This window comes from Trichoderma virens, assembly GCF_000170995.1.
Source record: "Trichoderma virens Gv29-8 chromosome Unknown TRIVIscaffold_72, whole genome shotgun sequence".
NCBI classification, from domain to species: Eukaryota; Fungi; Ascomycota; class Sordariomycetes; order Hypocreales; family Hypocreaceae; genus Trichoderma; species Trichoderma virens.
In genome coordinates, this window is record NW_014013677.1 from 137,664 (window position 1) to 164,787 (window position 27,124).

The window sequence follows — 27,124 nt, forward strand, 5'->3', positions numbered from 1 at the left end:
GAGAAGCTGTCCTGCATCGTGTGTTCTCTTTGGATTGGCTCCTGTCCTTATGGGGACGGTTGAGCTCTGCATCTGTATCACGCCCCCCTGCTTGCTCCGCCTCTTGTTCCGCCTCTTGTGTGAGGCTCCGGTCGGCGCTACGACTTTGTACCGGGCAGGATTCCGTTCATCTCTATATTAAAGCCCGCATTATTGGCCGCCTAACTTCACATTCAACCTCATAAGTTGCCTCGGGCGGGCAAAGTAGAAAAACCCCCTGCTGTTCCATGCCCCTCAGGCCAGAGACCAGGCCGAGAGGCTGTGCTTCAGGGTAATACTTATGCTGTACTCTGTCAAGCATCACGAACCCGGATGGAAACTCAACAAAACATGACAAAAAAGGAAAAAGAAAGCCCGTTTCTTCGTATATTTTATCGTTGTCGTCGCTGCACACACAATCACAAGTCTTTACAACATATTTAACCCTTCCTAATAGCCCCCCTCCCCTCCAAGCCAGTCTTTCCCTCCCCAACGCCGGAAACTGCAAAAAGCATCTGTCACGGAACAAGGCGCGCTGGCCCTTGTGAGTCGCGTAACCGGTTGTCTACTGACGCGCGCGTTCCTGTATCCGTCTTGTGTGCAGTGGTTCAAAATCTTTTTATGCCACCCACCCTGTAATTCGAAGTCCGCTCTTCTTCCCTTCTCCCAATCTATTGTGTGGCGAACTGCTCCTCCATGTTTGGCGCGCCCTCAACGTTGTGGTAGTCAAGAATCTCCGAGTACCTGTAATTTCGAGTTAGTTGGGTAGGTCATGAGAATAAATATGGGCAAACGTACATCATAATCTTCCATGTGTCGACGGGAAGGTCGGCATCGTTAAAACTCCAGTCAAACTTCTCATCGGCAACGGGCTCATCCGTAGGGTCGTGATACGGCTGGAGGTACTCGTGGGCCAAAGCCTGGGTAGCCGTTACTCGCTTCTTGGGGTCGAAAACAAGCATTCGCTCCAAAAGATCAATGGCTGTGCATTCTAATCAGACAAGGCCCCTTCAAGCACAATAGAAATTTGAGCATCATGTCCTCTTACCTGAATCGTCTGCATTCTTAAACTTGTTTCGAAGTGGCTGTCGTTCACGCTTGGGTAGCGACTTGACGAAACGCAACGTCTAATCCCGTGTTAGCTGGCTGTCCATATCAAACCGGACATCTCGACGAGACATGAGACTCACATTCTCGCTAGCAATAGTGTTGATGACGTCGTCCGGAGGAGTACCAAGCAGCTCAGTGATGATGGAAAACTGGTTCACGTGGTCCTTGCCCGGGAACAGGGGCTTGCCCTCAAGCATCTCAGCAAAGATGCATCCGGCGCTCCAGATATCGACCTCGACGTCGTACTTTTGCCATGTGAGCATGATTTCCGGGGCTCGGTAGTATCGTGTTGACACATAGCCCGTCATCTGCGGGTCCTGGATTCGTGCCAGACCAAAGTCGCAAATCTTGAGATCGCAGTTTTCGTTGACGAGAATGTTGCTGGGCTTGAGATCGCGATGGACGACGCCGGCCGAGTGGACATATTTCAGGCCTCGCTATTAAAACGCATCTGTTAGCTGCCGTTGCAATGCCAAGCTGGCTGTGCATGCCGGTATGCTCATTGCCAACCGATACCAGCATTAGTGCAAGGGGATTCGATGTGTCATCGCATACCATGATCTGGTAGAGGAAGTATTGAATGAATTGTTTCTCGAGCGGTCGGGAGGTTAATAACCGGTGGAGATCGGTGCCAAGAAGCTCTGTGACGAAGTAGCTACAGAAAGCAATGTTAGAAGGAAGCAAAGAAAAACAAGGCGAAACAACCAAAAACAATAAGACGTACATGTCCTCGAGGGGAGAGATGAAGATGTCGCTGAGAGAAATGACCTGCGAATCGCTCAACGTTAGCATGGACCTGCGGGCGTCATCATCATCACCGTGACTCGGGTGATGCAATGCAACGCAGCGACGGCCAGGAAAGCGCATACATTTTCGTGTCGGAGATGCTTGAGCAGCTTCAGCTCGCGATACGTCCGCTTAGCCAGCACAGGCGTGCTAAAGGGCTTCATGATCTTCTTGACGGCGACATTTTGGTTGGTGAGCTGGTCTCGCGCAGAGCTATTTGGCGGGGGAGGGGAAAGTCGCAATTAGCAAGGATGCCGCAAAAGCAATCAAAAATGGAGGGGGGGGGGAGAGAGAGGGAGCAAAAACAAACTCACCAGACGAGACCAAACGCTCCCATACCCACGGGCTGGAGGTCCGAGTACCTGAAGGAATTGAATCAGCCTTTTCATTTCGATCCTCGTGCCGCCTTTGCTCCTACCTTGAGGTGATCTCGAACGTGGTGCCAAAGATCTGCGCACGCACAAACTCGGCCATTGTGACGGATCGATTTGACTCGTGATGGCGGGGGAATCTAGGTTTTACCGGCAAGAGAGGAAAACGTAAAAACTCGACGCGGGCGGCGATGAAGATGCGGCGTTAACAAGAGGCTGTTCGAAGGCGGAAGAGAAAAAGAGAGAGAGTTGGATTAGATCTCGTCGCTCCCAGGGAAAAAAAAAGGATGAATGTTGCTGCTGATGCTTTTTTGGTCGGCTCGGTTGGGAAGAAACCAGAGGCGGTATTACGCAGGATTATAGAACCTGGAAGAGTTCCACTCGCTGGCTAGCAGGCGGGGGGGTCTTTGCACAGCGGGCTGAGCTTGTTGGAACTTGTAAATTAGCAGCGCTGCCAATCTCGATGGGAGGATCGCAAAAAGGAGAGTCTGACGGCGCAATTGCTTCTGCGTCTCTTTGTTTCACTGTTCCAATGACTGGATTCTCGACAACTCGTTCTTCTCTCGTTCTTCTCTTGCTTGTCGTCGCAATTCAGCAATCAGCGGTCGATTCTCCCTTGTTTCGCGCTGCGGATCTCGGATAGCCCAGCTGCAAAGGCGGGGTGACGGTCGGTTCTATAATACCTAACCACGGGAAAAAAGAGAGAGGGAGGGAGAGAAGCGCCCAGGGAACTTTGGCAAGCGGAATAGCGCCTAAAGCCAAAACCAGCGATAGCAAGAGTCCAGTAATAATAAACGCCCTGCTTCCCAGGCAAAAAAAAGCACCGAGTTAGTGGACACACACACACACACACACACACACGCTGTAGGTTCGGCACTTGTACTTGTAAGAAAGCGCACTGCGCGGGGTAAAAGCGAGGTAACCAGCTTGTCAATTGTGCCCGGCTTTAGACCAAGAAAATCAATGCCCAGCCCAACGCACGCTGACCTCTCGCTCTTGTTTCTTGGTTTTTTTTTTTGTGCTCTCGTGTTTCCCAACTTACGTGTATTCGTTGAATTTCGCAAAAAGGGTCTGGTGCCCAACGGCCTTTCTAGCGAATGCAGAGGCCACTGAATGTCACTCGTTCGGGTCGGTCGAAATGGTTCGCCTCCAGCGGGGGCGCAGAAAAGGGGACAACAGACAATGAAGCCGTCGCAACACACTGCGATCAACCCAAGATTTTGAATAATGAAGGAACAGAGCCACAGGCAGCAATGCTATAAGTGAAGGGCAGTAAAGCAACGACAAGTGTTTTCTTTGCAAGAAAGAGCAGAAGAAGGGGCGTGGGACCGTAGAAAGAAAGCTAAGGGGGGGCCGGGCTCGTCGCTACTTATACGCGCCGTCTCGTCTCAGGCGATCGATCGAGATTCTGCCCAAGAATCGAGGAATTTCAATGCCAATGCCGCGTCCTTCGTTGGGTCTCGAAAATCCGAGTTGTTGCTTGTTTTTAATGTCTTCTGTTATCGTTATTGGGCGCCCAGCAAAGGGAGAAAAAGTTGCACAGCACACCACAGAACTCGGGCAAAACACCAGTCTTATACGCAGTTTGTCTTCGCAGGGCAGGGTTAGGCAATCCCATCATCGCCATGCCGAGACAGGACAAAGGCTTACCTATAAACAAAAACCGAAATTCCCTCTTGCTCCTCCAGGGACTTTGCAACATCGTCGTCACGCCCCGCAGCGACGCTTCAGGGACGCTCCCTCGTTCGCAAACCAAGCTCCGGTGACGACATCGCGCGCTTGCTCCCCCATGTTTTTTTTTTTTGCTTTGGTTCAACCCCTCCAAATGCCTAAACGATAAACCCTGGTCCGGGCTCCAAGGCAATCCTCGGGCTTGTACGATTAGCTGAAGCCATGTCTCTGCGGGAATGTCATTCTCATCCATGCCACCGGCTAGCTCTGCCCACCGTTGCAAGCCATCTACACTATCTGCCCTTCGTCGAAGAATCTCTGATCATCTCGCCACCGTCCGCCAAAGCCCTTCCCTCGAATCTCCATGCTCGAAAGCCAGAATCCCATCTCAATCCAGATCGACATTTCCCAAATCTTCATCCTCTCCTCATCCAGAACCGCGCCCCCCCAAAAAGCCCCCATCTCCATCCTACCTAACATGGACCCCATATCATATCAAAACCAGCTTTGCCCTCGCCCCCAAAAACGAGCCCAACCCTACCTAAGCTACTCTCCCATCCCATTCGCCCATCGCTCTTCACCCCCTTCTCGCCAGCTAAAAACCCCTTGTTCCCACATGCATTAATTCTCTGCAGAGAGACACCACTCGCATCCTCCCCCAAAAGCCCCCAAAGCAAAGCGAGCACACAGGCTGGCATCTTCCGGTCTAAACCACTTCGCATCGGTGATGCCCCAATGACGTCACAATCAATCAATCTCAACCCACTCTTCTCATGACCCACGCCTGCTGTATAGAGTACTTTAAATTTCCACTCTTCACGTGTGCACGATAAAGTATGCGCTACATACTCGCATCATTCTCCCCATCTCACTACCTGAGTATTGCGATTCCGCCTACTGATTCAGGAACGGGCCCTCTTCCCGTCATCGAAATAACCGCTGCGAATCGGCTCAAGGGCCCTGGAGATTTTGCTCCGGTCTTCCCACATCAATTTCACCTTGTCCAACGGCACCCACTCATCGTGACACCGCTCATGATTACATAGTACACCAAATATCAGTTTAGTTGCGCTGCATTTCAGTGCTCTAGCTCGGAGCGTACAAGAAAACATCCATACCTTCAAGTCTGGGATTATCCCAGCTCTAGTGCCTGCATGGGTTTCTAAGTGCGGTCCTTTCTATGACTTACAGCTCCCATGTCACATGCATACCTAGTACATCAACAATTGCGCAACAGTCAAAGGGAAACGTTCAAGTTATTGCTTAACTCAAATTCAGACGTTCAATTCATCATATAGGAAGAGAGCATCTTATCTTCACTCCTCCCAATTGTATAATTCTGCCTGCTCGAATCTATCGAGGTATTCCCATGCCGCCTCCTACAAGACCTCACTCAAGGGAGAGTCTACTCGGAGACGTCCAGCGGCTCAATGTTCCAAATCTCTTCGGCGTACTCGTTGATGCAACGGTCGCTGGTGAAGAAGCCCATCCGGGCTACGGATGTGATGCACTTGGTCACCCACTCATCCTGGTTGCGATAGGCTTCGTCGACGAGGGCATGCGTCTCAATGTAGCTGTGGAAGTCGTCTGACACCAGGTAGTAGTCACCATGGTCCCTGACGGCAGCAATCAAGGCGCTGAAGTCGTTGGGCAGGCCAAACGTGCCCTTTTCAATCTCGACAAAGACCTTCTCCAGGTCGGGGTCAATAGTGTGGGAACCAAAGTTGTGAGCATGGCGCAAGTCCTCCACGTCCTCGGCGAGGTTTCCAAACAAGAAGATGTTGCTTTCGCCAATCTCGCGAGTGATTTCAATCTGCAACAAGAGTCAACACGCCATAAATAAAGGTTACAAGTTCCAATGGCACTTACATTGGCACCGTCGCAGGTTCCGATGATGAGACCTCCGTTGAGGACAAACTTCATGTTACTGGTACCAGAGGCTCTATTACACTTGTTAGCTCCGCTCCAGCTTATTCAAGGTTTGACATGTCAACTTACTCTGTTCCTGCGGTGGAAATGTGCTCGCTAATGTCAGACGCGGGGATAATCATCTCGGCCTTGCTGACGTTGTAGTCTTCCAGGAAAATGACCTTGAGGAGATCACCAATGTCGCTGTCCTTGTTGACAACTTCGCCAACGGCATTGACCAAGTGGATGATTTGCTTGGCCATCCAGTAGCCAGGAGCAGCCTTGCCGCCAAAGATGGTGACACGAGGCAGCTGCTTCTTCCTCTCTTCGGGGCTCATGGCCTTGAGAGTCAGGTACCGGTGGATGACTCCAAAGATGTTGAGCTGCTGGCGCTTGTATTCGTGAATTCGCTTGACCTGCACGTCGAACAGGGCCGCTGGGTTGACCGACACGCCAAGAGTGCTCTGAATGTACTTGGCCAAGCGCACCTTGTTGGCGTACTTGATCTCTGCCCACTCCTTGCGGAAGGCCTTGTCCGTGGCATGAGCTTCAAGCTTGTTGAGAACTGTCAGATCCTTGAGGAAGTTGTCACCACCACACTTGGAAGCAATCAACTCAGACAAGCGGGGATTGGCCTGGTGCAGCCAACGTCTGGGGGTGATGCCGTTGGTCACGTTGGTGAACTTGTCCGGGCCGTAAATCTCAACAAAGTCCTTGAAAATGGTCGTCTTGATCAGATCCGAGTGCAGCTCAGCCACACCGTTGATCTTGTGGGAACCTACAATGGCCAGGAAGGCCATTCGTACCATCTTGGGCTGACTCTCCTCAATAATGGAGACTCTGCGGAGCAAGTCTCTGTCATTGGGGAATGCCTTCTCGACCTTTTGCAGGAAGAACAGATTGATATCATAGATAATCTGAAGATGTCTGGGCAGCAGGTGCTGGACCAATCCAACGGGCCACTTCTCCAGAGCCTCAGGGAGCACAGTGTGGTTGGTGTAGCCAAACTAGAAACAGCCGGACACGTTAGCCAATTCATCTTCTTTCTCTGCCTCGAGGGCGGGTTGGAGTCTGGAGAACCTACCGTGGCAGTGACAATCTGCCATGCCTCGTCCCATTCCAGACCCTCAATATCAATTAGGATGCGCTGCAGCTCGACAACGGCAAGAGTGGGGTGGGTATCGTTGAGCTGGATGGCGACCTGGTCGGGGAACTCCTTCCAGGGGCGCTTGCTCTTCTTGAAACGGCGCACAATATCATAGAGAGATGCTGCCACCCAGAAGTACTGCTGCTTCAATCGCAGCTCCTTGCCCTGTTCCAGGTTGTCGTTGGGGTACAGCACGGCACTGATGGTCTCGGCCCGCTGCTGATCGGCGACGGCACCCTCGTAATCGCCATTGTTGAACTTGGGGAAATCGAACTCGCCTCCGGACGCCTTGCTAGACCAGAGTCTCAGGTTGTTTGTGGTAGGTGTGGCGTAGCCAGGGATAGGGACATCATAGGCAACAGCCTCGACAATGTCGCCGCCCTCCCAGATAAAGGCGGTCTTGCCGTCGTCGTTGGTCTGCTTGCGGACCTTGCCATAGAATTGGATCTAACCATCATAGAGTAAGCTTCGCTCCAGAAGGTGAGTGTCAGGGGTTAGGAGGGTCTCACGTTGACAGTAATGTCATGGCGGGGGAACTCCCAGGGGTTAAAGTCCAACCAGTAATCGGGAACCTCAACTTGGTAACCGTCAATGATTTCCTGCTTGAAGATTCCGTATCTGTAGCGGAGACCGTAGCCCCAAGCAGGATAGTTGAGGGAAGCCAAGCTGTCGAGGAAGCATGCAGCAAGTCGGCCCAAGCCACCGTTGCCCAGACCTGCGTCATGCTCCTGGCTGATGATGTCCTCGATTCTGAAACCAAGCTCAGAGAGACCATCTACGTATTAGTTGGGTTAGCAAGGTTGTGCAAGTGATGGTATTATACGCATGACAAGTGTGGCAGTAGACCTTACCCTTGGCTACATCCTTCAATTGCACATTGAGCATGGCATTGTCCAGGGTTCGGCCCATGAGGAACTCCAGACTGAGATAGTAAACACGCTTGGTATCGCGGAATGTCTGGCGCTGCTGGGTCTTGTTCCAGTCGGTGATGAGCCGATCACGGAAGGCCAGACTGGTGGCTGAGTACGCGGCAGTCTCGTCGCAGTTGAACATGCTACGGGCCAGGGTAGTCTCGACATGGCGGACAACCTCCCTTTCGAAGGTGTCCTTGTCGGTGATGTTCTTGACTTGGTTCCGCCTCCATGCTTCGCGCTGGGGCTCGGGAATTGAGGCTATAGGAGGGCTTTCGTTAGCACTTGTGAATCGAGGACTCGTTTCTTGGTGGTTGGATTCATTTCAAAAAGAAAAGAAAAGAAAAGAAGAGGCGCATTGAGCAGTGGATAAAGAAGGGGATGCCAATACAACCAAACACTGTAGCGCTGGTTGCATCATGAAGCCCCGCCAAAGCAAGTTGAAGCTTCCCCTCCCCCGCCGCACGCACGGGGCAGGTCCATGTAAGACGCCCGGCGATGCAGCGCTCAACAGAGCAATTGAGGACGCGTCAGGGAAGCAGAAGAAGCAGAAGAAGCAGAAACAAAGCAGGGAAGAATTGACGAACCCTCAACGTGCTTGATTTCTCCAGCGCCAAAGCCGGTAAAAGTCCTCCTGTGCTTGGGCCGCGAGATGCCTGCTGGGCCGACAGCACCCTGGATGTCCACAAGGGGAGCTCCAGTGGAGGGGCGACGCTCGCGGGTGGGCAGCGGCTGCTTGGTCGCCATGGCGGATCGGCTGCGGGCGGAGGCGGCTGATTAGCAAATCTGGGAGCGTGATGGGGGATAAAGATGCTGCAGACGAAAGGATACGGCAATGGATAGATAGATAGTAGGTATCGAGATGATAGAGGACGAGAGAACGGGGGGAGGGAGAACAGGTATGGACTGTGCGGTTATCGAGCAGGAGAATGGACTTACATCAGCTCAGCTGCAGAAGCTATGGTGGGGCAGTAACGGAACAGCGGGGTATCAGGAGCTGCTTGGCTGCTGGCACGGCACGGCAGATAAGAAGCAATACGGACGCCCGGTCAATTGCGGAACGAGGGAAAGTTGGATAGAAGAAGAAGAAAAAGGGTACAAGAGGCAGAAGAAAGAGGAAGACGAAGGAGAGAGAGAAGAAGAGAAGAAGAGAAGGAGGAGGAGAAACAGGGGCAAGGACAGCTTTAGGTACCCAAGGCAAGCGGAGGGGAGTGAAGGAGGGGCAGCAACAAAAGCATCCATGGACTGGACGACATGAGCTCGCGCGATGTTGCCCAATGGATGCACGAGACAGAGCATATGCAAGGTAAGTATCTCCTACAGCATAACATCCATAGCATAACAGAACCTGAACAGTCGGTCAATCATCCTGTTTTCGTAGGCTTGTCGATTAGGTGCCTACTAGGGAACCCGGAGGGGGTCGGTCACCATCCATTCTGTCGTAGCGCCACGCTGGTCTGGTGTCATCATCATCATCCTCCATCCTCTCTCGCTCGCGGAGATCCGGCCCTTCGTACCTTCGTATCCCGTGCAATTGGCCCCCCTCGGATACGGGACACGCTGGATTCATTTGCCATAATTGATTACTTTTACTACCCAGTATTACCTCCTGCTGCTCCCCTATCCTGCCTCGTGCCAATAGAATCCCATCGCAGCCCGTATATTGCCTCGCAGCTCCCCCGTTGGGCAACAACAAGCTCAAGCACCTCGGCCTAAGCACAAACACATACATGCTTTTGTCCACTACAGCTGCATCATCCATCACACCACTTTTGGCCGCGGCGGTGGGGCGACGCGAATCTCTGACTGTCGAATTGCTCTGGATCATGGCAGTCGGGTCGAAAACCCGCTTGAGCCTGATCACGTCTCGACTCGACATAAAGACTGCCTAGAACAGACAATGTGATGCTTACAGCACTCATCTTACTCAATAAAGCATCCATGCATTGCAGATTCTCGCGGCTAAAGGCACCAGCAGCTAATGGTCCAAACTCATCAATTGCATCCATCGAAAAGGCCCTTTTGCCAGTAGCCCAATGCCACCTGCTACGGTATGGGAATAACACACAACACCCCATCCATCCATCTTATTCGTTCCCCGACTTTACACACAAGCATCTACCATTGATGGTATCAATCATCACCGCAAGGTAGGTATTCAGACACAATCCATATGTCAGGCCAATATTAAATAAAGGGCGCAGCAATTAATACCTATTCTAGCATGTGTAAAAGCTTAGAGCCTACCTATCCAATAACTCCTCCCCCAATCCCAAGCGTCCTGCATACGCGCAACAGTCCAAAAGCAAAGCCCGTAAGCTGCAACCAAAAAAAAAAATTCCGCAGCCAATTCTTGATAATAAAAAAAAACACATCTCTTCTTTTGTACTCTCGGTATCTTCGCAAAAGATTCCATCGTTCCGAGCCTATTCACGCATTGCCGCCTGCTAACTCTCATATTCGCTCAACCTCGGGCACGGGAGCCACCACAAAACCGATACATCAGAGTAGGCCCAGTCCACGTCCAACCCCGGCCTCCACAGAAGCGGTTGTTGTATCCGTCTCCAGCACTTCCTCTCGGCCCGTCGTGGTATCCAATTGCCCGTCTTTCAGCTGTGTATCTAGCCGCTGCTGCCCCTCAAAGCGAATCATCGTAGACACCATTTCATCATGTAATCCCAATATCAAGACACCAGCCAGAGACGGCTTTCTCATGTCAGCCTTATACTGTAGCTTGCCGCACGAGATCTAGACCGTAGTCGCCAACAAAAATATTCCGGAATAAAAAAAAATAAAAGAAAAAAAGGGAATATAAAATATATCGATCAAGTGAATGAGTGACCGCGCCTTGCTGGGTGGTAATAGACAGAAAAATAGCCATATCGAGGCGTAATGTGCTTCAGATCCCTCGGGTCAAATCAGGCCTTAGAGGGAGGGGATTTCGTCGTGTCGCAAAAAAAAAAGAAAAGAGCGTGATGTTGATGTTAAAGAAAATATCGGCTGGATGGGCCTTTGTACCGTTAGGGGGGAGAAATGCATGGCGTGAACCAGGTCAATATTGATCGGCGGATAGGTGCACTATAAATCCGCGTCGTATTATAAACGCCTCATCTCCCGAAACGGATTTTTGGTGGATAGATTAATGATGAAGATTCGGAGGAGGGAGCTTAGAGAATGCCCGAGTCTTTGAGCGCGTTATTTAGTATAGTTTCCTTGACTGCCGCAAAAACGAGCCGGATGTTTGATGTGTCGGTGGCTTGGGTAAGACTAGGATTGACAGTCACGTTAGCCAGCTGCCCAAGGGCATCTTGGGAATCCATCTGCGCCTTTACTCACTGTGGATAGAGGTTGAGATGCGCCCTGTTGACTTGGTTGAACCGCCATAGCAGATACTTGGCAGCTTTGTTGACGTCAATGCCGCCGGTGTAGTCGGGGAAGTAGTTTGATAGAGGTGATCGGCCTAGTTTCTGCTTGAATATGTCCACCTTGTTCAAGAATAGAATGATGCTCGTTCTCATAAACCAACGTGAGTTGACAACTGAATCAAAGAGTAGTAAACTCTCCATCATGCGATTCTGCATTCGGTCAAGTTAGCCTCTCCGCCAATACCATCGACAGGAACCAGCGCTCGCTCGCGGCTTACCTGACTGCTCTCTTCAAGGAGAACTTGATCGTACTCGCTGAGCGCAACACAAAAAATGATTGATGTAACGTTCTCGAAGCAGTGTATCCACTTCTTTCGCTCACTCCTTTGCCCGCCGACATCAAACATGCTAGAGAAAACATCAGCCCCGTTGTTTAAACAATTCAAATATGGAGCTCGCGGATAAGCTTAAAGGAGAAAGAAGATGGGAAAAGAGAAAAGAAAAAGAAAAGAAAAATAACTGCTGCGTCAACGTACTGGATGCTAAGCTGGCCCATCTGGAAACGCGTTTCGTAGATACCAGTGGTTTTTGTACGGGCGCGTAATACGTCCATCTCGTTAGGTAAGTAATCCGGCGCGACGATGCGCCCTGCTTCTTGGAAAAAGCTAAAAAGAGACGGCATGGTTAGAATCCAAGCAGAACCCGGCTGGCGCGTCGCCGGCCATGCATCATTGCGACTTACTACTCGGCAGAGTCCATCAGGTAGAATTCCGTCTGGTGCTCCATCAACTGGTCTTTGGCTGGGTCGCTCCATATTGCCTGCACGGCAAGGCCCACCTGGGGGTCGATGTGAGCTTGCGGCCCAGATTCCGCCTGGTAGTCTATTAAAAAGTCGGCGTGTATTTTGTTGTCCTCGTGCACAAGCTCAATGTTGAACTGCTGCATGGCGGTTATGACGGCTTTGGCACATTCTACCAGATTCTTGAAGACGGTCGGTCGGTAGTTGTACAGCTCTTCTTCTGAGTATCCCTTTAGGTGGATAATTTTCATCTGCTTGACAATTGTCGACTTGCCACTCTCACCAGAACCTAGAGAAGCGAGAAAAAGAGAAGGGGTGAGCGATTGATTGGAACGCAACCACACGAATGAACCGCCAGTCTTGGGGGGGAGAGCATACCTAACAAGAGAATCTTGCATTCTTTCCGTAATCTTTTTGAGTCCTCGTCCAACTCCTTGTCTATAGCCTGACTCCTCTTTTTCTGCTCTACCTCATCATTGTTGGAGCTCATGCATCCGCCCATGGTGGGCGATTCAGCACTCTTCGGTGTTTGACGTGATTGTCGGCGTTCTCTAAGGACTTGACGAATCGGTAGGCGAAGCGATTTGGATCCAAAAGGTGGGTTTGCCATGCAGCCAATTACACACGCATAAGCAGCGGACAGTGGGAGAAACGTTGGCGACGCGAGCAGTGGATTTTTTCTTTTCTGCCTCTCGTCTTTCCTTGGATAGTTGCTGCTGGTCGAAAGGGGAACAAAAAGTCGGGATGCTTCTGATAGAGTCGCTTGAGCTGGGGGCTGGCGTTTAGCGGAGTGTTCGGCAGAAAATGGCGGCGGCGGAGGCGGCAAATGTCGTTGGAAGGGTCAGCGCAGTAGCAGAACCAGCTGCAGCAGGTTGCGGGGAGTAGATGGTGATGGAGAGGGCGAAGGGTTGATGATGACGCCGGAGAAGAGTACGAGTATTCGGTAGAGTAGGCTGCCAATGATGAAAGGCGTCAGATGTCCGGGCCGGGGCGACAAAGGACGGTCCAGGTTTCGGCGCGCGGAAGCAGCCTCGTGAACGAGGAGATTTGGACTCCTGCTGTGAGGTGCCGGGAGGAGCTGAGGCTTTGACCGTGCACACCAGGCTTGAGGCGTGTGAAAGTGAGCGCTACCCCGTACATGTGCGAGTGCCTGGATGTATGTACAAGCACAAGCTCGCAGCAGAAAGCATGGGATCCAATCCAATCCAAGCTTCAGGCGGTGGATACAGCCTAGGGCGTGGCTGTAGCAGGCCAAATGATGACAGGTCGGGCGGAACAAGTGGCACCTGCTGGCGTCGAGCGGTGATGCTGGGGGGAGGGCGAGAGAGCCTGGAACCCCCAGCCGTGTTTTTTCTCAACGTCAGCGAGAGCAGAGTGCAGGTACAGGTACAGGCACAGGTACAGGTACAGATACGAGCCGCATCATCTGGCAGTGGGCGGATGATTCATTCACCAGCAAGGCTTCAAGGTGGCACAGGAGCGATTTTTTGTGGCAGGGCGGCCACGAAGGATGGCTCGAAGCAGCAAGGAGGGGATTCGCCTGAAGGCTTTGCTGGTCTGGTGTTTGCCTAATGAGGATTCGATGCAAGAGCCGGGCCGTTCTGGCTACCGACTCGAGTGCCAAGGTGCGCGCGAGGATTGTGCTCATACGAGTACCTGGTACCGGCGAGGCAGAAGAGATGACGGCGCAGATGTGCGCAGGCCCGTCAACGCCAAGTACAGCTACCAACGCTGCTCTGACCAGGACAAGGGGCGACTGGGTTCAAGCCAGCATAGCTCTCTGTAGGGAATGACATTATACATATTACATTCGTTGTGGTGCGTTTTCGTATTGGCGATGCAAAAGTACTCGGTACTACTGTGTGCGTTGTATAAGCAAATGACAAAAATCGAACCAAAGGAGCAGCTGGGAGCGCAATTCTCATGCCGCCTGATGCCGCTGTGGCCAAAGGGCATGGGGTGTTGGCCGTCCACACACGCTTCCAGGCTATTGAGGCCCCCCCATCCCATCTTGTATACTTGGTACTGTATCGCTACCATTCATCTGGAATACGGAGTAAAATGGGACCTCTTTGTACAGTAGCAGCAGAGTAGCACCAACAATTGGATGGACAAGAGTCATGGTGCCAATGTCGAGTTATCGCCGGCACTGCTACGGAACACCGGTGTTAGCCCACATGTTTGTGCATACATGCGCCCTGCAGCATCTGCGCCGGCGGAGCAGGTACCCGGCTATCGCGTCTCGACCGCCTCCAAAGCTCACTCACACCCACTTCTACACCGTTGAGCCCATTGAATTTTTTACTTTGCATTCCTCGTCGGCCTCAGCTGCGTCGGTCCGCGCTGGGCAATCGCAGGTGGTGTCAAACTCTCTCTCCAGGCCAGGCTATGCTCCTTTGATGTCATGCGCCGGCCGACCGTTGCGCGGCTGCGTGTGCCTGACGCAGTCTCAGCGCCTCGCATTTGCAGCCGTTCGACGATGTTCCCTTGCCTTGCCTCATCCAAGGTACCCGACAGCCTGCGCGGCACGAGGTGCCAAACACCTGCGTGTACATCCACATACAGTATCACACGGCGCGTGGCAGCAGCAGCAGCAGCCAGTCCATCCGATTCCCGCGTCAAGTGTCTCGACTGCAGCATCGCAGCTCGGGCGGCGAATAGCGCCCAGAGGCCAAGGCCCACAGGGGGTGATGGATCACTGCGGCGCCCATTCACATCCATAATCCAATTTCATTTCTCGGGTCACCGAGTCTTCGACACCTGATCCGATTGCCTTGTGCCTTATCAACGCTACTCTAGCACTGCACTGTACTCGTAGCGCTATGTATGTTCGCTTCCCCCATTTCCTCGTCCCCACAGCGCCATGCCCTTGCCGGCTACTCGCCGCTGTCCGGCTTGAGCATCAGCGCGCAGCTCGCCAAAACCACTGAGAGGCCAGCCCTAAGCTGCTTTGGATAGGCCTGTGCGAGAGGCGCTAAAGGGCATTGCAACCCCACAAGCCGACCCAGTACCCCAGCAAATTCCTTCAGCGGCGACCAACCAGCGTGCAGCGGCGTCGTTTCGATGCAGGAGAGGCCTCGAAGCGATTTGATTCAATTCGCTGCGTTGCCAGCACTAATAAAGTGCTTTCGTTTGCGGCGTTGCATACTATGTACATACTAGTATATGGAGTATATATATATAGAGAGAGAGGTGTGATGATATTCGCGTTAAGATTATCTCGGTACAGACTTCACATGTATTGGCTACCAGCCTCATATCAAACTCAACTATTGCCTGTGATTGACGCAGTCACAGGCTCCAGCTTGTTAGCTGCCTCCCTCTTTCCAACGTGGCTGATACAGAAATTGCCGAGGCCACGTGCGCCCAAAATGTCCATGTACCTGTACTCGTACAAGTCCCAACATCCAACACCAAACTTCTAATTTGCACTTGATGTTTGTTGCTCTTCGCAGGCGTCATCTTCTCTCCCCCGTGATGCACACGTCAACCTTGCCGGCCCCCATTGTCTGACATCTGCCAGCGTGTCGGTACCAGAATAATTAAGCAGTACCAGCGTCACGGTCCTCGGGAGGACAGGGTCAGGACGGACCTCTCCATGGTCTGTAGAGCTATCCTTGCGTGTTCTAAAATAATCCCAGGCCGCTACCATGAGGGCGCCGCAATCTCAGCTTTTCTCGGGACACCGAAGTTGCTTGCTACTCTATAATACTCGCAGCACGGCGCTTCCGGCTCATGGAAATGATTGCTCGTACAAAGCACAAGCCCGCACAGGGCTGAAGGCCCCATCCCTAGCCATATACTCGCTGGAAATCGTCCATATGCGTGCTTGGTGTTGCCGCTTCCCGTTAACCGTCAAGTGCAGCAAAAAAGCTTAGCATATTGTCTTCATTTCGGATCACAAAGGGGCTCCATATTTAATGCTGGATGATAATCGTCGTTATGAAAAGACCCTGGTTCATTCGGAGACAAGATTACTTCAGCCTCACCACTTCAAACCCTGGATCCTTGATGGTCGATTGATGCCTTTTCGACCTTTCAAGGCACGTAATCTCGTACCTCGTACCAGCTTACATGTACTCTCCAAACCCCTTCGCGGCATCCCCAAGATTGATCCGTTTAGATGGCGATCTTCGAGTCAATGCCTCACACCATCCCTCGACATGGCTCCTCCCCTCCTTGCCCACCTCTCCTGGCCCGCGCCCGCCGGCAACTTAAGCAGCTTACGACAGCGCCTCAGACAAGGACGGGTCCTGAGCAAGTATTTCTTAGTAGTCTGGGCAAGGAGTGGGAGTGCAGCAGTTGGTCCGCCGCCGATCGTCGTCACCGATGGATGGCTTCTTGGCTGCAATGCTATACGCCCATGGTACGACGCTGCCGGATCGAATTCGGTGGCTTGTTTTGGGGCGGTTTCTAAAAGCAAGCAACCTCAGGGGAGCCCCCTGGATCCAGCACCGACAGGGAACGCACGTGGTGATGTCTTCACCATCTGCCTTCTCCAATCAGCCATCTTCACCCAACCAGATTCGACTCTGCCATCCGTTCGATGTGACGGGCCTTTCGATAGCTCGTCTTGTATTGACGGGGTGGTGTGTTTATCTGGCCAAGATGGGCCAATGACATGTGAAGGATTCAGGCTGCCGTGATTTGGGCAATCTCAGCCTTGCAACAAGAGGCGCCGGTTCGCCTGGCAGAACTCGCCCCCCTTGAGACAATGCCAAAAAAACGAGGCGCTCGTGGCTTGGCGTCTTTGGTCACGGATTACACCAGCCCGGTGGAGATGTACAGTATGGAAGCACGACGCCTCATCCACATCCACATCCACATTCACTGGCAAATCCCGCATCAAAAAGCCACCCTTCTGCTTCTGGCTTCCAATTGCCCTCTGACACTAGACTGGGGCCATGCTGTGCGAGAGCGTGGAAGCGTTCCAGAATTGCCGCTCGGCTCCATCCAAGAGGCGTTGACCTACGAGTGCTAACAAAGTCTCAGATTATCCCTGCCTGCAGACCTCCATTTTGGCATGTCGCAAACATGCAGCCAACAAGCCAAGGAGACTTGGCCTCTCATTTAGCTCATTTAGCGGCAGTTTGCTACTCTGGCCTCCGCTGGCCCGTAGGCTAGTATCACCGCGGAATGGAGCTTTTGGCCTCGAAAATTACAAGTAACAGCACCAACGCCTCTCTCTCTCTAATGGAATGACAATAATCATGCTGGACAGGGACAGAGCCCCTTGTTCATATTAGTGCTGCTGGGCATCGTCTTGAACAGAGGCGAGCCAAAGCAGATCGGGAGCTCGGTGAGTTGGCGCTGCAAATCACCCCTAGGGTTGCCTACTCTATTCTCGCACAGAGAGCTATTGACGATTGCTCCCGACGACTTTCAACTAGCATTAGGGATTTGCCCTGCGCGCACGGTTCATCGTGCATGATGGAAACTTTATAGGGTTGCTTCCTCGGGCTTTCCTCCACTTTTTGCTTATCCTTCCCACGTGCCGGGATGCCTCTCGTGGCCTTATCCAGGTTGTGCTTTCTGGGAGTCGTTCCGGGAATGCCTGCCTGTCTGCTTGGCTGCGTCTAAGAGCTTAGAAAGAGGAAATTGCCTCGTATATAGTTCCGGCGATGGACTACTTGTACTTGTATTTGGTTGGGGCAATGGTCATCCTACGCAAGGATCTGATCTTGAAGCCCGTCGAATCTGGTATGACTGTATGACTGTATTATTGTATTATTGTATTACTGTGATGCTGGTAAATGCGTCTTTACACAGCTGCCCTGTCATCCTGAGCACGGATACCGCATAATATTCCGCATATCCATTTCCCACAGAGGCTATTCATAGCCAATTTGCTCCGGTATATTTCCCTGTCATACAAGGACAGCCAACGCGGAATCTATCCGCTCATTCCGGCTCTTTGTCTTTGTCCTCTCTCACGGCCACTCCCCGGACCCCTGTTCACCTCTTCGTGGCTAGGTGCAGTTTCATCAGCCATGGGAGCTGTGTTTGCTTTCCTGCCCGTGTGTCCCGACTATTTTGTTTCAAATCTGTGCGGGCCGCCATATTTTTAGTTTTGTGTAGAAGATATTTGCTTTTTAGTTGCTAATGGCGGATGGATTTCCCTTTGTTGGTATCTTGGTACGACGCTCGAGTGCACTGGTATAATATGACGATATTCATTTTGGTCCACACAAATGTTAATGCTGGAATAGACGCTTGGATCCGAGCTTCGAGTCATGTATTACTACCCTATTATCAGATGAGACTACATTTTCCTGAAAAGTAAAACCAGGATATTATGCCTGCACCTTGTATTTCACACCTATGATGCCGCTGCGGCTTTTTCCATCCCGTTGTAGGTAGCTATTTGGTTGATTGTTTCATCGAGATTGGACACAGAGAGACTACGATATGGCCGTGTTACATCATCACCTAGGGAGCAGGACTTTCTTGGGTTACACGTGTGACGCACCTCGCCGACGATGTGATGAATCAATTTGCTTCTCTTGTCCTGTATCGCCCATGTAGATGTGTTTGGCCTTGTTGCTGCCTGCGTTTCTGGTGGCCAAAAACACACCTAGGCTTAGCTACATGTATCTGGCTCGTTTTGGTTACGTGATCGGATCCGCGATGTCGGGACGAGAGAGCTGGATTTTGAGCCTGACTGGGGGTTTCTACATCTGCTTCTCTAATGCAGCAGATGCCTGGGTAGTTTCGGAGACATACAGCCCAAAAATGCGGTCTAGCTGGGTGCCCTCCCGTATGGAGGTAGATGCTACTACCTATTTTATGTACGACAAGCGGCTCTACATGACGATACCTCACTTACATGATATCACGCTGCCCATGAACCCCATTAGACCAGTCCCAAGCACAACATATCGATAGTGGCAAAAAGGAATCGAAGCAGGAAAAAAAGCAAAAAGCAAACAGAAAGTCAGGGAAGGGCAAAGAAGCAGAAGAGAGGCGGATATGCTTGCCAATGCAATGCAAGACACGCTGGCAGACCAGCATGCGGGCCTGCCATTCGCTGGCACATCCCTGCACGGGCTGCAGCCAAGAGAGATCGTGCAGGAAAAGGAAGGCTTTGGGATGGCAGGCTGCTGTTGACGTGGAATCATGTCGGCCTGTAAGATGAGTCTTTTGTGTGTTTTGTGCGTGTGCGTGTGCGTGGGTGTGGTGTGGTATCCAATGCCTTTTATGTATGTAATTATTATTTTTTTGGTGTTTGTGCTGTTGCTATGTTCTTTGCTCGGGGATGGGTCGGTGATGGGTTTCGCAAGCACTATAAGAGACGTATCTGACGGTGTTTATAGCTGCAACGTCATCATCGCCTGCTCTACTGTAGCACCTAATGAATCTAATCAGACACAAGGCAATGCTGATCTTTGGCCTGATGCCGGGCTGAGAGAAAGAATCTTCAATCCTACACTTTGACATGTGCGTCCACCTACCCTAGGCGACATCAACGCCCGGCAGTTCAGTTGGCGTCTCCATGTATCTTTGTTAGTGGACCACCGCAGCGGATCGTCTCTTGTCAGTGCCAGCACTAAGGCGCTGTACCAGCTCTGCATGGCAGGCCTTAGCATTCAAGTCAGCGCTTCATTCTCACCAGCGAAGAGACTTTGGCAATAAACTTCAACTTATGCGGCCCGTCGCTAGCCACTCGCCTCTCAACCTCTCCATCAGCCATAAACCCGCTGTGCTGTACTTGCACAGACGCATATAGAGGCCCTCGCCTCCTCTGATATCCTCCGTCTTGGCTGAGCAGAGCGCAATTGCAGTTGATTCTCAGCAGTTCCATCACTGCATCTCCTCCTCCTCCACCCTAGTCGTGCTCTGAGGCGGCCAGGGATCCCCCGCCATTGCCAATTCACCTTGCAGCAAGACGGACGCGCGACCGTTTGGAGCCCCCCCTGGACCTGTTGCAAAAGCCGAATTGATCCTGTCCTTTTTGCACCAGGCTTTCCATCACGTCACAGAGCAATAGCCGAAGCAAGTCTGAGGTTTGCGAGCCCGCTTACTGGGCACGACGCCGGCCTGTGTCAATCTTGGAATCCCGCCTTTTCGCCACACCGACTTGCTTCTGCCCGCCGCCCGCTCGATCCATTCCCAGCAAACGACTTCGACAAAACGGCCGAGTCTCTCCGAACTCGAACTCGAACGACGCCCCCGAGTCGGTGACTGAGCTTCCCCGGAAGCGCATGGCATCGCTGTAGCGGCGCCGAGCTGCAGCAATATTCACTTCACACGGGGCCTGAACCATGACCGCCGACAGAATCAAGGTCCCGCCCAATGGGCTCGAATTCAAGAGTGTCCTGTCGCCAATTACCCCGACGATACCCACCACCCCGTTTGTGTCTGGCTTCACGCCGCTGGTGACAGTCGTCGGCTTCCATCATGCGCGGGGTCCCGAGGTTGAGAGCTGGTTTGGGGCCGAGGAGGGCGTTGATCCCGCCGCCAAGTATGGATGGACTCTGCTGCCGTTCATGGCTCTGAGTGACGGAGCGCATGCGTACGTTTCTGTCTTTTGTGTCCCTGTTGGAGAGTCGTTTGCTGACTTGAAGTTTGTTGATTAGCTCCGAGGAGGACTTTTCCTACTTTACCTTGCTGCGGCCCGAGACCGACGACGGGCCGGCAACGTCCCTGTTCGGCATATCATGCACTCGCCAGCTCGATTCCTCGCAGCTCATCAACCGGCCTGCCGATGTGACTCGCTCAACCGTGCAGAAAGCGGTTGTCGTCATCGCAGATAGCCCCCAGTTCTTTGGCATGCTGAGACAGCGCCTCAGCATAGTCACCCAAGCATGGTTTGCCCAGCGCGAGTTTACAGACGTCGACATTCTGCGGGGGTTCCAGGACAGTCTTGCAGATGAAAAAGCTCGAGGCCTCTTGCAAGAAGAGGCGCAGCGGGACCAGTATCTGGGTATGAGTCTGCGCGAGCTCATTCACGAGTTCAAGTGGCAGGCTCTGGTACTGCTCAAATGCTGCCTTCTTCAGCCCAAGGTTGGTAGTAGCCACTCCCCCTACAAACTCCCTTCAAAAAAAAAATGGTGTTTGAGTTTCGTTAGAAGACCAGACTTGCTAAAGGCCAACCTAGATGCTCTTCTTCGGATCGCGATGTGATCGGTTATGCATGGTCCAATTTTCTCTCATTTCACTGATACCCGGACTCATTCGTAACCTCCAAGATTGCGCAGATCCCGAGCTCAACAGTCACGAAAAGAAACTTGCGCAGCCGACGAGTCTGCAGAGTAGTAACCGCAACTCGCTTCTGACCTTTATGGGCCTCCCGCTACAGATCTTTGGTAAAGTATGTGACATCACTTGTACACTCCTTAAAGAAGCTCACTTCTCACATGCCAAACAACTTTAGGGAAGCATCTTTGGCCCATATACTCCGTTGCAGCAACTCGATCTCCTGGCCGATGTCGGCACAAAATCCTACCTCGTCGGCAGCACCAACTCCCTACTTCTCCAACAAAAGGACCGTTACAGCGACATCATCATTAATCTCGATGACAACACTATTAATATCACGTCACCTTCTCTGAGAACGGCATTGTCCTTGACTGCGGCGGATAGGAGATGGATCGACTTCTTGACCCAGGAGGTCAATGACACTTGGGACGAGTCCAATCCTAGCACGCCAAAGACGATGCAGTACGCGGGAAGCGAAGAATATATCAGAGCCCAGTTTGAAGCCTACATCATTGGTCTGATATCCTCCGTCAAGTTCCACAACTATCTCACCAGCAACTCCAATGCCGGCCGCAACACGGCAGAGAGTGATCCCGCCGTCGACTTTGGGCTTGAGTGGGTTGAGGCGTGGATGCGAACAGAAAACTACCGCATGTGGAACTCGTACACCGATACAAACCTGTTTGCCGTCTCCGAGCCAAGGCACCCCATGGCTGGCGGTCTCTCCATCGAGGATGTCCAGAGACGCATAGCAGAGCAGGTAAAGGAGCTTCATCTCGACGAACGCTTTGCTCAGGGCCGTGACATCCTCGGGCGCAACTTTGCCGCTGGGCGGGAGAAGGCGTCGACAATGCTCAACAGGCTGTACAACGACATGGAGCAGATGCGTGAGGCGCAACGCCGTCGTACTGAAGAGACCACCAGACTCACCGAAGGCAACGGAAGCAAAAGAAACAGCATGAACGGTATTAGCGTTGACACGGCAAAGCCGCAGGAGACGGTCAGCAGCAGAGCCAGCGCCTACATGGCAAGCTGGGCGTCGTGGGCCGGCGAGAAGCGCAAAAACGGCGGATGGGGCGCTGGCTGGGGCAAGAAGAAAGTCGACGAAACAGCCTCGATGCCGACGAGCCCCATCGAGAGGGACTACCAGTTTGTCAGCATGCTGACTTCGCGCGGCAATTCAACCGAAGACTACCGGCCCATGACGCAGGGCAGCTTCAGCGAGAGCATCCTCTCTGCTGCGGACAGTGATCGGCCCGGCACGGGGTCTTCGGGCGCCGATGCCGCGGCTCCTTTGACGCAGTATCCGAGGGAGTATGACGATGGCTTTCACGAGGAGACGCTGGTTGGCAATGGCGGGACCAAAAGAGCTGATTGAGCGGGATAATTTTTTTTATCTGGTGGTTTTTTTATATATATCTACATGACAAATTAAAGAGAAACATGACTTGGACAAATAGAGACAAGAGGTGAGAAGATGTATATGGGATAAGGGAAACAGGACATTGACGAATGAAGACGGGATGCAATGGATGGATGGATGAATGGATGGATATTACAAGATGGTGCTGCGCTTGGGGAAACAAAACAAAACAGAAATGAAAATATAACCCGCCAAATGCAAGGAAAGATTCGCACACAGTCAAGCAAGAAAGCAATGTCAAACAGATAAAAAGAACCCAAGGAGGCTTATCATACATTTTCTTTCTTGTAATGAATGTATGGGCGGTAATGGGAGATGACTGACTTGGATAAAAAGGAGAGGTTGGGATTTGCAGTTATATATATACACAAGCATACATTCAATTCACTTTTGACTTACTGTGTTTGTTCAAGAAGATATAATAATACCATCCATTTATTTCCTTAAGCTGCCTAACTACTCCTTTTCATAACATCACACACCCAGTCAGTCGAACTTGCAAATGCAGTTCTACCACAAAGAAACCAAAAGCCAAAACCTCCAGACACGAGAACCTCAAAAACACAACAGAGACAACTCGCGCAATCTGGGACTTGCAACGAGAAACCCCCACGTCTAGACTCTGCTGGGCCACATAATTCTCTGTTTAGCTAGGCATATCGCCAAATATGAAAAAAAGTCAAGCGTGTAAACAGAGGAAAGAAAAAGAAAAACAAAGCAACCCAACCAACCATACCCACTCCAGCTAATCCCAATCCCAGTATGACCTGAATCTACGCATGAATGACCGACTGAGTGAAGAAAACGTGTGGATAGACATGCCTGTATCGAGGAGAAAAGGAAAAAAAAAGGGGGGGAAGGAGAATCGTTGACAAGCTCCGTGAATTCTACCGGAGGTTAAAGAAGAATATTTTATGCTAAGTAGCCCAATTCATCATCGTCCAGACGCTCAAGATACTCCTTGTCCAGGAGAATTTCTATGCACTTTTTAATGTCGCCGACCTTGGGGACAAACCGAGACCGGATCTGGTTAATGGTCTCGCTCACGAGCTGCGTGTGCTTCATCTTCTTTCGCGCCTTCATTATACGAACAATTGCAGACTGTGGGGGTGGTAGGTTAGCATTTGTCATGACTTGTGCTTTCTGGGAGGTTAGATGTAGATTCAAAACGTACCTGCAATACCAATTTGCGGTCCTCCTCAATGGTCTTGTTCGTCTCGACTTCCTCCTGCTTCGCCTCCTTGACACCACCAAGGTTCAGGTTCACCCTGATCTTCTTGCTCTTGAAATCGTAGTTGAGGCGGAAAGTCTTGCCGGGCCCGGGCTTATCGCCGCCATCCATCAACAACACCTTTGCCTTGAGTATTACGGCAAGGGCTTGGTCAAGCACCTCGGAGCTCAGCTCCGTGGCGCCGGAGATGTCATCATAGCTGTAGCTGTCCTTCTCGTTGAACAAGAGGAGAATGGACATTTGGTAGATTGAAACCTGGAAAGTGTAGGGTGTCTTGCTATTCTTGCAATAGCCGGCCTTGATCTCACCCTTGCACAGGTGCCACAACCATGTCAGCTTGCGGCCATCATGCTTGTGCTTATAAAATCGAACAAATCGGTCAATTTCAGCGGAAATCTCCGAAGGAGGGATAAAGTTGGTGCTTGGTGGTGTCAACGGCCAGAAGCCTGTTCCCAGGATGGAAAAGGTAGAGTCGACAGCCTTTGTATTGCCGACAGTCTCTAGGTGATCTCGGAACTCCTTGTTCAGATCCTTTGAGATTTGCATGTCCTGGAACATGCGCTGAAGCTTGTTGGTATACTCAAAGCCACAGGCTTCCTTTAGCTTGCTAATCATGCTTGTCTCGGCATCGTCCGAGGATGAGTTGCTGTGCACCAGTCTCCTGGCCAGCATTCGGGAGTAAAACTTTTGGAAAACGTCCTTGTCCTCGATGTACTTGAAGACGGTCATGATCTGGGTCAGGGTTCGCTCCAGGTCGGCCTCTTCGATGCTCGTGGTGCTCTTGCGCAAGAGGACATCTGTATACTTGGCCAACAGCTCGGGTGACTTGTTGGAGCCGGACTTGCACACCTCGTTCCGGTTGACGAACTCACGGCAGGCGTTATCCAAAGACCGCGTAAATTCGGGCTCATCAGTAAAGGCTCTCTTCACCAAGCCCTGGTACTGGGTATGGATCTCCAGCAGGGCGTCGACGTAGACCTTGGGCTCCAGCTTGTCTCCCTCGGAGGACTGGACCTTTTGGACGGCGGCCAACCCTGCTTTCCGGACATGGGTCTCGAATCTGGTGCGTAGCGGATCTAGACCGTCGGGAATGCGAGATAGAAGGTTATACATTCTGGCCATGTCATCCTCGCGATCGTTGTCCAAGAGGACCTGGAATTCCTCTCTCAGCGACAGGGAATGATCGGCAATAAGGGCTTGGTTACAGCATCTCTTGAGAGGAAGCGCAATGTCTTGGTGCAGGTACATGTTGACGCGCTCTTCTTCCTCTGCCAATCGTGCCTCCGCCTTCTTCATGTACTCAACCACGGTGTTCTCGGCGACAAACTGCTTGGATTCAGCCTGGTAGAATTCCTTGGTCGCGGATAAAAAGGGGCGCTCAAAGTGGTATCTGTAAACATCGAGCGTTGACTTGGATGGATCAGCCTCGTCCAGGCCAAGCGACACAAACGAGTCAACGACCTGTTTTATCTGGCCGTACTCGATAGTCTCGCCGTTCCTCTGCTTCTCCACAAGCTTTAGGACAGCATCCATCACCTTCTCCGACACCTGTTCGAACAGGACTTTGCGCCACTGAACAAGGTGCAGAGTATAGACATCGTAGATGTTCTTCTTGCCTTCGTCGATTTCGCGCTTGACCCAGTGCCTATTAAGATACTGGAACAAGTGGTGAATGTATTTAGCAGCGACGGTGTACCGATTCCATTCTTTGATGTAGTAGGCCAGCAAGGCCTCGTCTGTGTGGGATTTGGACGCCTGGACCAGGTCCGCTAAATGACGCTGGAGATACTTGATCAAGTGGTTGTAGAGATCTTCACCCAGCAAGTGAGCTGTTCAGTCGACGAGAAGGGAGAGGAACAAGTTAGCAAGCGTCCAGCTTGGGGGGGAGAGGGATGGGGATGCAAACGAACCTCCACGATGACTTGTAGTCATGGTAGGGCCACTGAGGCCAACGGCTTTCTGCGAGGTACAGAAGTTATGAACGGCGCTGCGACCATGTGAGCATTCAGGCGTGGGCGTGCGAGGGCGCAAAAAGACACAACGTACGTATAGACTCCCATGTACATTTGCATGTCCATGCCCTGTTCGAGATCGTTCATGATGCGGGTGATGCCATCCTCTAGGTACTTCCATCTGCAGGGGCCGTTAATGTCATGTCACGGCAGCGACGTTACCATGGGTGCTGCATGGGCGGCGACTCACGTTGCTTTGATGTCCTCACGGTTTGGAACCGCAGGCATTCCCATTCTGGCCACCATCATGGAGCGTGTGGAGCGAGCGCTGTCGAGAAGCGGCAAGGCGGGGTGAAGGGTGATGCTATGCTCCTGCGGCTCGCGTGGGCGGATTGGTCGACGACGCACGCAGCGGACGGATCGCCTGTGTTGGCTCGGGATTACCGCGGCGGATGAGGCGGACGAGAGCTGCGGCGGCGAGGACCGAGGAAGTCGCCGTGGTTGATGTGCTGCACTGGGCGTTGCAAGAAACCTTGGAAGCCTTGGAAGCCTTGGGGAGAGCCCTCAGGCAGCGGAAGTCAGCGGTGATGCTCACGCACCAGCCGGACGGGCAGTGGGTCACTCGATTGCAAGCAAAACCACGGGCCAGCGAGCTCGACGCGAGCAAATGGAAGGCGAGGGAGGAGTTTGGAAGTCCCTCGGCCAGTTCGCTGCGAAGAGATGCAGGAAGAAAAGAAGAGAAAGTCGGGGGGGAGAATGAAGGAAAAGGGAGGCTGAGGAGTAGACAAACAGACGTAATGATGAGGGATCAGGCAGTCAAACCCAAAGCTCGAGTTGCTGAGGCAAGGCTCCTTGGCAAGGCAGGCCTGCAGCCACAAGGGGTTTAGCGCCGCTTTCTGCCCTGCTCAACCGCCTTTTGGCTTATGCTGCTGAGTTGGTTGTACTTACTATGAGATGGTAGACGCGTTGAATGGTTCAAAGGCCGTTTCTTTGTTTCATTCTTATACTAGTACTAGTACTATTCTTGTCAAAGGTATACACCTTTTTGCACAATTTGGCCAGAGTCTCCTAGAGCAAAGACAAAGGGTGAATCCCTTGGTAGAATCGAATTGCTCCCTGCCCAGCTGTACCTCCCTCCCTGTACTGCTGTGGGCTGCTAGGCAAGCTAGCACTAAGCAGAGCTGCTAAACTTCCAGCCGCAGGCAGCTCTCCCTCGTCTACTAATACTAGGTAC

The 27,124-nt window shown here is 52.1% G+C and overlaps 6 protein-coding genes across 6 annotated transcripts; 2 read left to right on the forward strand and 4 right to left on the reverse strand.

Annotated features, from left to right (window-relative positions):
- Window positions 1-371: 371 nt before the first annotated feature.
- On the reverse strand, window positions 372-2,571 carry tmk3 (mitogen activated protein kinase Tmk3; the record flags this gene model as incomplete). Its single annotated transcript, XM_014100063.1, has 9 exons — window positions 372-762; window positions 817-1,000; window positions 1,067-1,145; window positions 1,209-1,565; window positions 1,684-1,783; window positions 1,853-1,896; window positions 1,998-2,127; window positions 2,229-2,276; window positions 2,333-2,571. 9 exons carry the CDS (start codon window positions 2,386-2,388, stop codon window positions 690-692), a joined length of 1,071 nt encoding a protein of 356 aa, XP_013955538.1.
- A 2,646-nt stretch (window positions 2,572-5,217) lies between these two features.
- Window positions 5,218-8,751, reverse strand: TRIVIDRAFT_78413 (glycosyltransferase family 35 protein; the record flags this gene model as incomplete). The annotated part of the gene is made up of 7 exons (XM_014100064.1): window positions 5,218-5,769; window positions 5,826-5,898; window positions 5,955-6,871; window positions 6,949-7,458; window positions 7,521-7,786; window positions 7,863-8,183; window positions 8,510-8,751. The coding sequence occupies 7 exons, from the start codon at window positions 8,667-8,669 to the stop codon at window positions 5,362-5,364; spliced, it is 2,655 nt and encodes an 884-aa protein (XP_013955539.1).
- A 2,338-nt stretch (window positions 8,752-11,089) lies between these two features.
- tgaC (G protein alpha subunit) lies at window positions 11,090-12,588 on the reverse strand (the record flags this gene model as incomplete). Its single annotated transcript, XM_014100065.1, has 6 exons — window positions 11,090-11,189; window positions 11,259-11,497; window positions 11,566-11,695; window positions 11,824-11,952; window positions 12,030-12,375; window positions 12,465-12,588. 6 exons carry the CDS (start codon window positions 12,586-12,588, stop codon window positions 11,090-11,092), a joined length of 1,068 nt encoding a protein of 355 aa, XP_013955540.1.
- Window positions 12,589-16,249: 3,661 nt separating this feature from the next.
- Window positions 16,250-17,067, forward strand: TRIVIDRAFT_70300 (uncharacterized protein; the record flags this gene model as incomplete). The annotated part of the gene is made up of 2 exons (XM_014100066.1): window positions 16,250-16,675; window positions 16,723-17,067. 2 exons carry the CDS (start codon window positions 16,250-16,252, stop codon window positions 17,065-17,067), a joined length of 771 nt encoding a protein of 256 aa, XP_013955541.1.
- Window positions 17,068-20,347: 3,280 nt separating this feature from the next.
- TRIVIDRAFT_192230 (uncharacterized protein) lies at window positions 20,348-22,776 on the forward strand (the record flags this gene model as incomplete). The annotated part of the gene is made up of 5 exons (XM_014100067.1): window positions 20,348-20,598; window positions 20,663-21,089; window positions 21,184-21,396; window positions 21,460-22,531; window positions 22,745-22,776. The coding sequence occupies 5 exons, from the start codon at window positions 20,348-20,350 to the stop codon at window positions 22,774-22,776; spliced, it is 1,995 nt and encodes a 664-aa protein (XP_013955542.1).
- Window positions 22,777-23,116: 340 nt separating this feature from the next.
- TRIVIDRAFT_170804 (uncharacterized protein) lies at window positions 23,117-26,600 on the reverse strand (the record flags this gene model as incomplete). Its single annotated transcript, XM_014100068.1, has 7 exons — window positions 23,117-23,808; window positions 23,882-25,150; window positions 25,193-25,315; window positions 25,400-25,767; window positions 25,849-25,925; window positions 25,985-26,071; window positions 26,141-26,600. The coding sequence occupies 7 exons, from the start codon at window positions 26,197-26,199 to the stop codon at window positions 23,620-23,622; spliced, it is 2,172 nt and encodes a 723-aa protein (XP_013955543.1).
- Window positions 26,601-27,124: the final 524 nt, after the last annotated feature.